This window comes from Chlorella variabilis (genome assembly GCF_000147415.1).
Source record: "Chlorella variabilis unplaced genomic scaffold CHLNCscaffold_1, whole genome shotgun sequence".
In the NCBI taxonomy this organism is placed as follows: domain Eukaryota; kingdom Viridiplantae; phylum Chlorophyta; class Trebouxiophyceae; order Chlorellales; family Chlorellaceae; genus Chlorella; species Chlorella variabilis.
The window spans coordinates 1,775,227-1,788,142 of record NW_005435087.1 but is presented as its reverse complement, the minus strand read 5'-3'; the positions used below and the strand labels follow the sequence as shown (position 1 = coordinate 1,788,142).

General features: G+C 66.6%; 5 protein-coding genes across 5 annotated transcripts in view; 3 read left to right on the top strand and 2 right to left on the bottom strand.

The window, feature by feature from the left end:
* Positions 1 to 161: 161 nt before the first annotated feature.
* Positions 162 to 2,421, bottom strand: CHLNCDRAFT_133371 (hypothetical protein; the record flags this gene model as incomplete). Its single annotated transcript, XM_005851788.1, has 5 exons — positions 162 to 960; positions 1,221 to 1,312; positions 1,533 to 1,727; positions 1,950 to 2,112; positions 2,258 to 2,421. The coding sequence occupies 5 exons, from the start codon at positions 2,419 to 2,421 to the stop codon at positions 162 to 164; spliced, it is 1,413 nt and encodes a 470-aa protein (XP_005851850.1).
* Positions 2,422 to 2,763: 342 nt separating this feature from the next.
* Positions 2,764 to 4,605, top strand: CHLNCDRAFT_133370 (hypothetical protein; the record flags this gene model as incomplete). Its single annotated transcript, XM_005852116.1, has 7 exons — positions 2,764 to 2,773; positions 2,863 to 3,014; positions 3,145 to 3,369; positions 3,491 to 3,565; positions 3,679 to 3,813; positions 3,945 to 4,015; positions 4,515 to 4,605. The coding sequence occupies 7 exons, from the start codon at positions 2,764 to 2,766 to the stop codon at positions 4,603 to 4,605; spliced, it is 759 nt and encodes a 252-aa protein (XP_005852178.1).
* Positions 4,606 to 6,518: 1,913 nt separating this feature from the next.
* Positions 6,519 to 7,269, top strand: CHLNCDRAFT_17664 (hypothetical protein; the record flags this gene model as incomplete). The annotated part of the gene is made up of 3 exons (XM_005852115.1): positions 6,519 to 6,581; positions 6,722 to 7,030; positions 7,189 to 7,269. Coding segments are annotated over 3 exons (453 nt in total), but the record flags the coding sequence as incomplete, so codon positions are not given.
* Positions 7,270 to 9,569: 2,300 nt separating this feature from the next.
* On the top strand, positions 9,570 to 12,012 carry CHLNCDRAFT_133367 (hypothetical protein; the record flags this gene model as incomplete). The annotated part of the gene is made up of 9 exons (XM_005852114.1): positions 9,570 to 9,656; positions 9,760 to 9,842; positions 9,915 to 10,055; positions 10,464 to 10,552; positions 10,726 to 10,788; positions 10,927 to 11,091; positions 11,184 to 11,350; positions 11,470 to 11,771; positions 11,919 to 12,012. 9 exons carry the CDS (start codon positions 9,570 to 9,572, stop codon positions 12,010 to 12,012), a joined length of 1,191 nt encoding a protein of 396 aa, XP_005852176.1.
* Positions 12,013 to 12,066: 54 nt separating this feature from the next.
* Positions 12,067 to 12,916, bottom strand: part of CHLNCDRAFT_59538 (hypothetical protein) — a 3,832-nt gene continuing 2,982 nt past the window's right edge. Inside the window, exons 13-15 of the mRNA XM_005851787.1 lie at positions 12,713 to 12,780; positions 12,479 to 12,601; positions 12,067 to 12,270 (exon numbers count right to left, since the gene is read on the bottom strand). Coding sequence (XP_005851849.1) covers positions 12,508 to 12,601; positions 12,713 to 12,780 — 162 coding nt within the window. The 3' untranslated portion in view covers positions 12,067 to 12,270; positions 12,479 to 12,507. The remainder of the gene's footprint in view (positions 12,271 to 12,478; positions 12,602 to 12,712; positions 12,781 to 12,916) is intronic.

The window sequence follows — 12,916 nt, the reverse complement described above, 5'->3', positions numbered from 1 at the left end:
GCGTGGGTGGAGGGTGGGAGAGGGAGCCAGCGGGTGAGCCAGAGAGCGGGTGGGGAGGGAATGGTATGGCAGCAGGCTGATTTGGTCCGAGGTGCAGCGCGCAGGCATGCTGGCACAGGCCGCGGCCCCACCCCCAGCCCCAGGCCACCCCCCTGCGCCGCTCACATGGCCTCGTGGTCCCAGCCGTGCGGCCGCTCCTGCTTGCCGCGGTGGCCCTTCCCCACGCGCCGCACGTCCTGCCCCGGCAGGCGCGGCTTCTGGCCGGCGCCCTCGTGCGCCTGCGCGGCCGCCTGCTCGCTGCCGGCGCCGGGGGTGGCGCCCTCGCCAGCGCCGCCGCCGTCGTCCTCCGCACCCTCAAACACGGCGTCGCTGCCATCATCCACGTCCCGGAAGGCGGCGCCGCCCCCAAACGTGTCGTCCTCCTCGCCCTCCCCAAACAGCTCGTTGAAGGAGTCGGCGGCCTCATCCGACAGCGCCTCGCCCTCCTCCACGCCCACAGCGCCGCCCTGGCCCTGCCCCTGGCCCTGCTGGTCCTGTGGGGCAGCCTGCTGCTGCTGGCCCTGCTGCTGCTGCTGCTGGTTCACAGGGGCAGCCTGCTGCTGGCCCTGCTGGTGCTGCTGCTGGTCCACAGGGGCTGCCTGCTGCTGCTGTTGCTGCTGGTCCTGAGGCGCAGCCTGCTGCTGCTGCTGCGGTTGCTGATCCTGTGGGGCAGCCTGCTGCTGCTGGTTGTCCTGCTGCTGCTGGTTGTCCTGCTGCTGCTGGTGGTCCTGCTGCTGCTGGTCCTGCGGCTGCTGCTGGCCAGACGTATCCTCCATCAGCCGCCGGCGCTGCTGCTTGGTGCCGGCCTGCTGGGCCTGCTGCTGCTGCTGCTGCTGCTGCTGTCCCTCCTGCTGAGCTGCCTGCTTCACGTCGCCGGGTCCTCCCTGAGCAATGCCGTCCCCCTTGCCAATGTCAGGCTGGCTGCACCGCAGCAGGCGGGCAAGCAGCAGGGCCGGGCGTCAGCAGGGGCGCACGCCAGCCAGCGTTGGCGCAGAGGTGACAGGGCGGATGCAAGAAGGAGCAGGACGCCGGCAGGCGCCCACACACCTCACGCCTACCCCGCCTACCCCACCCCTCCATACAAGCACACACACAACAAAGAGATGGAACACCGCCACGCACCTGTGATCCCCCACCCCTCCATACAAGCATACACAACACACACAGAGACTGCCACGCACCTGTGGTCATTGGGGTCTGGGTTCAGGCCCTTGTGCCAGTCGCGGCGCACCCGCAGGCGCGGGATGGTCAGCCGCGTCGCCGCCTCCTCGCCCTGCACACCCACGCCAGCCAGGCTGGTGAGCAGCCGGGGCGGCGGGGGCCAATCCAGGCAGCCGCCTGCTGCCGCCGTGCTCGGCCCCATGCCCTACCGACATCCACCCACTCATCACGCACACACGTGCGCGCGCACACACACACGTGCACGCACCAGCACACCACCACCCACCCACCCAGCCTCCCCCCCACACACGCCCACAGGTGCAGCAGCACACCGCCGCCGCCGCCACCAGGCACCACCCCTGGCGCACCGTGTCCTTGAAGAACAGGATCTCGCCGTCGTATGTGGCCACCACGATGTCGGGCACGCCGTCCAGGTCGATGTCGTGCATGAGCGGGGAGGTGTGGGTGGTGGAGTGGTGGAAGGCCTCAAAGTCGGGAGCCTTGGCGCCGTCCCGCCCCTCAAACACCTGCGGGCGCCGAGCAGCAGTGAGGGCGGGGCAGAGGGCGGCTGGGGAGGGAGACATGATCTGGCAGCGACAGCAGCAGCGAGCGAGCAGATGCAGCGGCCCGGGCGAACAACCCCGGCCGCCGAGCCCGTCAGACCCGCACCCCGCCGCTGCTCGGCCGCCACGGCTGGCAGTCTCGGTCCAAACCGGCGCTGCAAGCCGCTCCCCTGCCGCGCGGCGCACCTCCAGCTGGTGCAGGAAGGCGGGGACCACCACGTCCCTGCGCCCGTCGCTGAACAGGTCTGTGATGAGCGGCGTGGCGTAGATGGCTGACGACGCCTCGGCGTGCCACTTGAGCGCGATGTTCTGGGGGCACACGTCATCCAGCTCCTCGTCCTCCGCCTCGCTGCGCGTCAGCAGCAGGGGTGGGCGGGAACGAGCTAGGCCAGCAAGGGGGCGAGGGGCGGGCGGGCGGCAGCGGCGGAGCAAGCCCACAGGGCCAGCCGCGCCCTCCCCCCAGCTGCATCCCCAGCCGCCATCGGCGCACTCACTGCGTGCCGGTGCCAATCCGCACGTCGGCGGAGGCCTCCCGCTTGAGGAACTTGTTGCCGGTGGTGTTCATGTTGGAGTCGTGCGCCACCGGATTGCTGATCTGGGCAGCCACTGGCGCTGCCAGCAGCGCCAGCAGCGCCAGGAGGCAGCCCCACTGAGGCATGATCGCTGCTTTCACAGGATTCTTTGGGGCCCCACTGGCATTGCACACACACACTGCGACCACGTGTGGGTCAACACCGCAGGCGCGGTGTCCCGATGCTTCACAAGGGGACGCCGCGAAGTACGGCTGTAGTGTTGCTTCCATCTTGCCGGCTGGGTCTCGGGCGTGGCCGCCTGGCTGCAATGCCGTCTTCGGCTGCATCAGAACAACAGTCGGAACAGAACAACAGTCGGTAGGCTTGCCTCCTGTTGCCTCTGGGAGTGCACCTCCCCCGTTTGACTCTTCGCAGCCCACTTCTACTGGTCTCCCTTAAGCCTCCCACGGCCCGTGTGCACAGCAATCATGGTCACAGGTGGGGCCGGTTTAATGTGTGGCTGTCGCGGCCCGCCCTGATGCGCCGGCGGCGATTGCCACAGGCCCGCCCTCGCACTCTGCTCGCAGCGCTGCCCCACTTCCGTGGCAAGAGCAAGACGTTCATTAAGAGGGCGGATGTGATCCTGGAGGTGGAGGGTGTAGGCTTCCTAGCGCACACCGATGTGCTGCTGATGCAGTGCGGCACGGTGTTTGAGGGGCTCTGCCGGGAGTTCCTGCAGGTCTGGCATGGCAGCGGCCCTGTCGATGTTAGCTGCCCACACAAGGGCCTGCCACCCCCAACCTCATCCCACGCACGCCTCCGTCCGCAGCCTCTCTTTTCCCACTGGAGCCACTGAGGGTGCCATGCAGGAGGGCGCTGATGGCGAGGCGGGACCCAGCAACGGCGGCCGCAAGCGCCAGCGGGGCACGGGCACCAGCGCCAGGGCCCAGCTGCCGACGCTTGTGCTCAGCAGCAAGCAGCCAGGCACCAGGGCTACGGCGCGTAGCAAGGCACCGGGCCCCAGCATCATAACTCCCAAAAGCTTCCAGCTCTTCCTGAACCACCTGTATGACTGGGACGCAGAGATTGCCTCGGTGCGCCCTGCGTGCTGGCTGGCTGCGTACCTGACACAACAGTGCCTAGTTTGGTGCCTGCCCGCCTCCCGAAGCTCGTCTCTGCTGGCGCACACCGGCTCCCCTAACCACACCCCGGCAGGAGGAGGACGCCATTGACCTGCTTGCGGTGGCGGACTTCTTCGGCGCAGACGCGCTGAAGATCGCCTGCGACCAGGTGGGGGGGTGAGAGGCGCCGCAGCTGTGCCTGCAACGCTGGACTGGCCAACCGGCGGGTGTGGGGCAAGGCGTCTGAGGCAGGTGTGCCATCCGCCTGCTGCTGCCGTGCAGACCCTCAGCAAGATGGCTGTGTACAGGCAGCCTGGCCCTTTCTACAGCCGAGGCGCGCCTCCCAAGGTGGAGCATGTCGAGCTGGCGTCTCGGTACCGCCTGCCCCAGCTGATGGCCAAGGTGGCGACGTCGCTGGTGCTCTGGATCCATCAGAACAGGCACATGGGCGGTGGCACCCAGGCAAGCTTAGTCAGAGTGCATGTCAGGCATTGCAGCAAGTTCAGGGGCCTGGATTGTATTTCCAGCATCGTTGCTCCCCTCCGCAGGCGGCCTGGATGCACCACCAGGACAAGATTCAGGCAATGGACAGCACCGTGCGCGACGTGATGCTGGGCAGGTGGGGGTAGCTGCGCCCCACATGTTCACTGCCTCACACTGCCACCACACGCATGCGTTGCTGTACTGGCGGCATTGGCCAGCCTTCTGGTATTTTCATGTGCCTGGGAGACGTGCGGGCATGGGGGCCCATGTGCCCCATGCCATTTGAGTGCCCGGCGGCGGCGCTGCCTACCGCCGGGAGCCCGCACCAGCATCGGCACCCGTCGGCCTGGCAGGCCTAAGCTGCTAAGGATCCCCACGTCCCCCACCACGTTGTGGGGGTTGCGTGTCCGGCAGGACGGGGAGCGGGGCCAGGGTGGGGTGACCCTGGGACGCTCAGCTGGGGGGAGGGTGGTCGGAGCCATGGAGAGGGTGCTCCATGGTCCACCCCCTCTCTTGATGCCCCTTGATCACGTGTGCCCCCTGCCCAAGGTCTGCTCACGCGGCCTATCATAGCGGGGTGACTGTAACACCTGGTACTTGCGGCGCTGCTGCCGCTGCCACCATCCTTGTTGCAGGCTGTGCGAGTTCTGCTCGCTTCTGCCCGAGAGCGACTTTGCGACGGCTGTGGCGGAGGACCTCATCTCCAAGAAGTGGCACCAGGGCTGAGGCTCCCAGGACAGTGCCGCTGCGGCCGCGGCGGCTACGGGAGGTTGTGCTGGAGACGCGGGCTGGCGGCATGGTCTGCCCGCTGCATCACGCTTCGAAGCTGGATGCTTGTCAGGCCTCTCTGACCACTGGAGAAAGCCAAGCAGTGACTTTGGGCCTTCCCCTTCCAGCAGCAATGTGATCGCTCATGTAATCTTCATTGGAAAGTTGGGGAAAAGCATGCTTCAATGCAGCCACACCTGCTGTTGTTCCCACAAACCCAACCCAAGCCGTCTGCATTTGCTGGCTATCAGCCCAAGGAACTCCTCCAAGGCATCGAGAGGGCAACAAGGCCCGAGTTCAGCACAATAGGTGTGCCTGCCTCCCACCGGTGCTCGAACCTCAGCCAGGCTGTGCCAGGGAGGGTGCAGCGAGTCCTGCAAGTTGTTCCATGCCCCACTGCCCACGCCCAGGGCCGTCCCCGTCTGTGCTGCCGTCCCGCTGCCATCGCCCGTCCTGTGGCTGCCGCCACCAATGTCCTCTGGCCGCAGAGTATTCAAAATGAGGTGGTTGCGGAGGTGAACTGCCTCCGCGTATGTCCCACTGGCGCTGCTGGCGTTTGTGGCGGTGAACTGCTTCGCCCAAGGTGAGGAAGCCACCGCTGTGGCTGCTGCCATCCGCAGGAGCGGTTTCGCACCCAGATGGCAACAGGGAGGCAGCACCCCCTCTCACCCGCTGCAGGCATCGTGCGCTGCGACTCCACTGACTGCCCCGCATGCACCGAGGGCCTGTCCTGCACTGGATACCCGCTTGACATAACAGAGGAGCCCGATGCCGTGGGCATCTGCAGCTTTAACGGCCAGTCGGGCTGCCTGGCGAGGCGGGGCTGGCAGCCTGCCGAGGGCCCTTCTGCTCGCTAGGTGCATCCAGCAGCCCGCTGTGCCGGGGGTGCAGCGCAGCAGCGGTGGGCCTGCCCCTGCTTCACGGCAGGCAAGCATGCGACTCCCGTGGCCAACTCTGCAGCCGCACTGTTTTCACACACAACGCTGCTGCTGCTGCGCTGCTGCTGCAGTCGTGCGATGTGGACCCCTGCAATGGGCAGGGGTGGCAATGCACCAAGGTCAATGTGTACACGGTGTGCACATGCCCCGGCGGCGGCTGCACCCCGGGCACCGCCCGCACTGCGCCCGAGGAGCCCACCCCCGGGGGGCAGCCTTCCAGGCCTGCCGCGCCAGCCAGCGGCGCCACCGAAGAGCTGCTGCAGTTTGTGTCTGAGCAGGCACAGGCCGTCAATGCCGAGCTGGAGGCTGCCCTGGAGGTGAGCAAGCGGGACCAGGAGCGCCTGCATGCAGCATGGGTCCCAGTGCGCATTAGAAAGGCAGGACTTGCCGCCAGGAAGGCCGCAATGGCACGTGCACAGGCCTTGTCCCTCGGGTATCCAATGCGCCCGCCTGCCTGCCTTGCCTGCCTTGCCTGCCTGCAGTCAGACGCCAGCCTGGCCTCCTATTTTGACCAGTGGCAGGACACCTTTGGCAGGTCTTACGCCAGGGGCAGCAGCGAGTACACCAGGCGCGTGGCCACCTTCAAGCAAGCGCTGCAGGTACGGCGGCTGCGCTCCCGCGCACGGCAAGCTGCCTGACACAGCCTGGCTGGCCTCCGGCGCCGCCGCCCATCCCTCAGCTTCGGGACCCATCGTACCAGCAGCGCTGCCCCTGCTCACTTGCCCGCCTGCCCCAGCGTGCCCCTGCCTGCAGCGCATGGTGGATTTCAACAACCAGGAAGGCCTGACGTTCTGGCTGGCTCCCAACCAGTGGTCTGCCCTCACCTATGACGAATTTGCCTCCAGTGCGCTGGGGGAGGAGGGCGCCGGCGGCAGCCCGGGGCCCGCGTGCGGCGGGCCCTCGGGGCGCAGGCGGCTGGCGCAGGGCGGTGCGCCAGCCACGGTGGACTGGAAGGCTGAGAACAAGGTGTCGCCAGTGAAGAAACAGGGGACCAAGGTGTGTCGGCAGGGCCTCCCACGCATGCTGGCTGGGGCCTCTAGCATGCTGTGTTGTGTGGTCAGCGAGCATCTGGCGGCGGCTGATGCGTACTCATACCTGCCGACTCCCGCCTGCCCTCCGGCTGCCCCGGCGTGCAGTGCGGCAGCTGCTGGGCGCATGCCGCCGCCGCCGCGGTGGAGAGCCAGCTGCTGATCCAGACGGGGCAGGCCCTGGACCTGTCTGAGCAGGAGTGCGTGGACTGCGTGACCGAGAGTGACGGCTGCGGCGGCGGTCAAGCCTACCTCTGCCTCCAGTACATCGCGTCCCAAGGCATTGCCAGCGAGGGTTCCTATCCCTACAAGTCGCAGAACGGGGCGTGCAACGCCGGCCCTCCACCCGTGGTGAAGATCGCGCAGGCCCCCGGCTACACTCGCCTGCTATCCAACAGCAGGCAGGAGCTCCTGAAGGTGAGGTGTGTGGCTGTTTGCGTGTGGTACAAAGCTTGGGACTGTGCGGCCTCCAATGGCAGCTGCTAAGTGATTGCAGCCCTCCCTGATTGGCATTAACATGACCGCTCTGCCCACCCTACCGGGGACATGCCCCCTGCGCTCCGCCACGCCTGCAGGCGCTGGCGGAGCAGCCCGTGATCGTCAGCCTGTGGGCAGACCCCACCTTCCAAGACTTTGGTGGCGGCATCTTCCACGGGTCGGGCGACTGCGTCAACGGCCGCACCAACCACGCCATGCTGGTGGGGTGGGCTGGGCTGGGGAGCAGGCAGCTCATTGTTGCAGCTGGCTGCTGTGCTGTGCTGTGCTGTGCTGAGGTCTCTCCATCTTGACATCTGCCCTCTGCCCTCTGCCCTGCTGCTCCCGTGCAACAGGCAGTGGGCTACGACACCGGTTCTTCTGCCGGCTTGCCGCACTTCATCATCAAGGTGGGGCCTGGGCCTCCGGCGCAGTTGGCTGGGGCAGCTGTGATATCATCGATGCTGGCACTGACAGGCCCCCTAGCTAGCTACAGCTGCCACGCCTATGTGTGCTGCCTGCCTGCAGAAATCTTGGGGCGAGAACTGGCCCTCGCAAGTGGATGGCGCCAACCTGTGAGCACACAGCAGCAGACCCGCAGCGCCGGCGTTCCAGCAGCACTTTGCTTCTTTACCTGCCACTCGCCTGCAGACGCCAAGTGTCCTTCACAAACCCGCTAAATGCCTGCCTTCCCTGCAACTACCCAGGCTTCTTCCGCATTGCAAGGGGGACGATGGCACCCCCGGGACCTGCAACATGTGCGCTCTGCCCTGCTATGCTGCGCTGCGCTGTGCCAGGCTCGGCAGCATGGGCCGGCTGCATCGCGGTCCCATCGCACATCGCCGTCACTGTCCCAAGGCACAGCAGATTACCTATACCTGCTTGCCATCCCCCCGCAGGTACATTAAGATGGTGGTGCCTGGCCCTGTGAGCGCCCCATCAGGCCCTGCTCCCAAGCCACCCTCTGCAGGCGGGACGCAGACCTTGCCGCATGAGGCAGCGCTGGTGACACTGCAGCTTTGTGGACAACTCCTCTCCCATACCACCCCCCATCCTGCCTGCAGCAGCAGCCTGCCCCTTCCCCGATGGAACGGTCATCCGCTGCAGCACCGACGGCGCAGTTTATCGCATCCAGGATGGCAAGAAGCGCTGGTGCGTATGCCTCCGGCCGCCTACACCTCCTGCGCATGGTGTGCATGCTAAGTCGTCAAGCAAGGGTCACCTCTTCCTCCGGTGCTTCCGCTGCCTGTGTGCACGGTGCTCGCCGACCCGTTCCCTTCCTGCCTGCGCTCCGCAGGTACCCCAGCCCTGCCGCGGTTTCCGCCGACTCTGCCAAGGTGGACATCAACAATGCTCAAGTGTGCAGCCAGCGGGAGGCGTGCCCCGACGGAAACCCCATGCCCGCTCCGTCAGGCACGTCGTAGGGCGGCACGAGCGTAGGGGCAGCTGCCAGTGTGGTGTGGGAGCCGAGCGTCCCGCGGCAGCGCTGATTCCTCACTTGCTGCCTTTTCCGTCGCAGATGGACCCATGCCGCAGCCCCAGCCTCAGCCTCAGCCCAAGCCCGCCCCTGCCCCAAGCACGGGCGGCGACTGCGGCACCATGCTGGAGATGGCAGAGGCGGCAGCCGAGGTCTGCTCTGATCCGGTGAGCGGCAGGGAGCCCACCGGGCAGGCAGAGTGGCAGCCTCACGACACGCGCTGTGCGCCACTGTGACAGTCCTGGCAGCGAGGCGCTGATGTGCCCTGCCCCTGCCCTCCTGCAGCTGGGGGAACTCGACCTGCAGAACGACTGCACGCTGGACTGGACCGGCGGCAGCTGCCCCAACTCATGTGCACAGTGGGGGAAGCAGGCGAGCCAGGCAGCTGTCAGTGGCTGCTCCTGACCAGCTGCTAGCAGCTCCATGCCTTCAGCTGCCTGGTGCAGCACGCCAAGTGCGATGCCGGGCCCCCCGAGGCTGTGCAGGTCGGTGCGACCTGCGCCAAGGCCACCTCGCTGGCGCTGGCGTGCACCCAGGAGGAGGCTGGCCTGGTGTCGGATGAGGTGCCCTCCCAGCGCGGCGTCATTTCGGCTTGCGGCTGGTAGATAGAGCGGCACCGCCGCCAAGCGTCCTCTCAGGAACGCCGCCTTTTCCACATTCACTGCCGGCGCTGCTATGTGTCATTGCTGTTGGCAGCTGCTCTGGCAACGTAGGTACAATAAGGCCTGGAGATGCACAGCTCATCTGATTTGCATTTGAGATGTAAATGATCACATGTGGCCTTCTGGCACGTTTTCACACAGTGGAAAGGCTGCAGCTGGGCGGCGGCAGCAACGGCCGGACCGGCAAGCTGGCGCCACGTCGTCGCAAAGATGCAGGAAACGAAGCCCCTTTCGAACGTTTCAAGCATCCCTCCAATTTGCAAACCGAGATCCAAGGCGTGCAGGGCAGCCGCAGAGCCCAAGCCAGCGGCCAGCAGACCTGCAGCCCCCTGCGCAGGGGGCAATGGCGGCGGAGACGAGGGCGCCGCTGAATGTGGCCATCCTCGGCGCCGGCAGCTTTGTCCGCGACGCCTACCTCGGACCGCTGCAGGTCGGCGGCGCCGAGGCCTGCGAGTGCGCCGGCGGCTGCGCGTGCTGCCTGAGATTCCTGGCCTGGCCGAGGTTGCTCCCCGGGGACTTGCCGCTGCCTACAGGCCAACTCGGACAAGCTGCTGGTGACCGCGCTGTGGAGCCGCTCAGCCGAGTCGGTGTGGGCCCTGCTGCCCGCCATACAACAGTAAGCAGTCGCTGGGAGCGCCTGGCACAGCAGGGCACCGCGCCTGCGACTCACGCACATGCCGTGCCGCAGGTTCTCCGCCAGCTGCCAGCCGTACCATGGCGAAGGCGGGCTGCAGGCGCTGCTGGGGTCTGCCGGCTTGGATGCTGTGCTGGTGGTGCTGCCGCCGCAGGCGCAGGGGCCGGTGATCCAGGCGGCGCTGAGGGCAGGTGGGTGGGTGGAGGGAGGCCCTGGTGCGGTGCCGCTATGGCAGCGCAGCTATAGCTGCTGCCACAGCCTGCCCTGCCCAGCTCTTCCATACCATGCCGTGCAGGCAAGCATGTGTTGTCTGAGAAGCCCGCGGCCCCCACCCTGGCGCAAGCAGAGCAGCTGCTGACTTTCTACCAGAGCCTGCCTCAGGCAAGCTTCTGCCTCTGGGCACACAAGCGACGCCTGGCTGCGCCCCTTCCTCTGCAAGATACCTTTGCATGACCCTCCCCATTCTGTGTGCAGCCCGCTCCGCTGTGGTGTGTGGCTGAGAACTACAGGTGACAGGAGCGGTGTTCGCAGCCGCTTTGTGCAGGCCGTTGCAGAGCCTGCAGCTTCCCCGTCCAGCCATGAAGCTTGTGCACCTGCCTGCAGGAGCATGGATGCCTTTTTGCGCCTGCGAGACGCCATCGCCTCTGGCCACCTGGGAACCATCGCCCGGCTGGACATGGCGGCTGACCTGGGTGAGCAGCGTCGCTGCCAGCAAGTTGCAGCAGTGCAGCGCTTTCTCGATGCCGCTGCCCAGGGGCATTGTCCTGAATCTGTGCCCCCACACATGCAAGCATCATCCTCTCGCAAATCCGGCCCCCTTGTGACCCGACCCCTCCCCGTGCATCCCTTTACCTCCACTCCACAGCCATGTCTCCATCCAACAAGTACTATGACTCGGCCTGGAGGCGCGACAACACCGGCATGCCAGGTCGGCGGCGTAGCAAGGCCATGCACTGGAGCCGCGCCCAGAGCAGCGAGCCGCTGTGCCAGATTTGCTGGTTGCTGTGCTTGCCAGGAGGCTGCTCTGCTGTCGTCCCTTGATCGGCGCTGGCTTCCTGCTGCGCAGGCGCATACCTGACGGAGGGCGGCGTCCACTTTGTGGCCGCGCTGCGGATGGCGGCCAAGGCTGCTGGCTATGGGGAGGCCGTGGCCGCTGCGGCGGGCTCCCGAGGCATCGCCGCCGACCTGCCCCACCCTGACACCCTGCTGGGCACGCTGCTGTTTGAGTCTGGTGCGCCAGGGACCCGTGGCTTGCCGGCAGTCTGCCCCTTCGGCAGTACCTGCCTGTCTGACCCACCGTGGAGGTGTCTGCAACGTGTGCAGGCGCCGCCGCTGGCTACTCGGTGACCCTGGCTGCTGGCAGGATGAGCATCTCGCTCCAGGCGGTCGGCACGGCAGGGGCAGGCGAGGTGGTGCGCGGCGGCTGGGGCGCCCAGGGCCGCGCCTTCCGCCTGTTGCAGCAGGCACAGGGCGACGCAGCTCCCACTGAGGTGAGCTGCAAGGAAGCAGTTCCCCGACCAGCTGCAGCCGGCCCGGCACGCGTCATGCCAGCACCTCGCGAGCCTGCCTGGGTGCCCGCTCACCTCCCCGCCCGCCTGCCTGCCCGCAGATGGAGAGTGGTGGCACTGGCCTCGAGGCTGAGCTGCTCAGCTTTGCCCGTCTGGCACGCGCCGCCGCTCCCGTCCCAGGCGGGGCGAACCTCACGCTGACAGCACGCGAGGCTGGCGCCGCTGTGGCCACAGATGGTTCGGACCCAGAGCCAGATGCAGTGACAGCTGGAGGCAGCAGGGCAGGAGCAGGGGGCGCGGAGGTGGCCGCGGCCCGCGACGTGCCGGTGGCTGTGGAGGAGCCAGCAGGGATGGCATCGCCTCTGGCCGACATGCCGTCAGAGGAAGATGCATATCGTATCCGGTGCACTCCCTGGCCAAGAGCACATCCTCTCGTTTCCGCCCTGCTGACATCTTGGCATGCCCTGGCATGTCGCGTCCTCCACCTGTATATGGGACCTGCATCGCATGCCTCACACCGCCTGCCCCCCTCGCTGCCTGGCCCATGCAGCTGCGTGGAGGCGGTGCGGGATCTGGCAGTTGTGACCGCGATGCTGGAGTCGGCGGCAGCGGGCGGCCAGAGGGTGCCTGTTGCACAGGTGTAGCGAGGCGATGCACCATGCACAGAGCATGCTGCGCACGGACTGCGCGCTGCGACTGCCGTGCATTATGTAGCATTGTGGAGCACCATTGAACAACTGTACAATATGACAGTCTCCTCGAAAAAGTCGCTCGTAGCTACTCTAGATGGGCCGCCAGGCCGAATTCACTGAGATCAAAATTGCAGCAGCTGTGCCCCATCATGGGCTGTAGGCTTCTGACAGGGCACACTGTTCGCCGCCAAAGAATGGCGTGCTCAGCACCTGCAGGACAGGGCGACATGCTTTAGTTCTGGCGCATCCCTCATGCCCAAGAGCAGCAGTCAGGTGCGCCAGCTACAGACTGCCCTCTGCCATCCGCGCATGCGCTTCCCCGATATTGCTGTCTAATTCACAAAATGGTTCGAAATACCAAATCATGCACACACATTTACATGCACACAACAAACCAAGCAGCATCGCCCAGACGGACATGGAAGGTTCATGGGGTCCTGGGGCCGCTCACTTCTGCTTCTCACTCTCATCCAGCTCCGCCGCCCCCGCGGGCGCCAGCCCGCCATCCAGGAAGGGAGCCTTCCCCGGCGAGCACAGGCCCCTGCACCAGGACGCCCCGGCACCACGCATCTCGCGCTCCGTCGGGTGTGCCGGCGCTACCAGCCCACGGCTCCCACACGAAAGCAGGCTGTTGCAGCCACAGGTCGCTCACTTGGCGCGCATGGCGGCGATGCGGGCAATTGTCTTCTCCTTGGCCCGAGTCTTGCCCACAATGCTGGCCTATTCGATGCAGCAGCGGCGCAGCACGCCATGTTCACAGGCGGCCGCTGGGGTCGCCTGGGGCGCACCACAGTGACATGCTGCATGCTCAGCAGCAGGTCGCAGCTGGCGCCCGCCACGAAACCGGCGGCCGCCG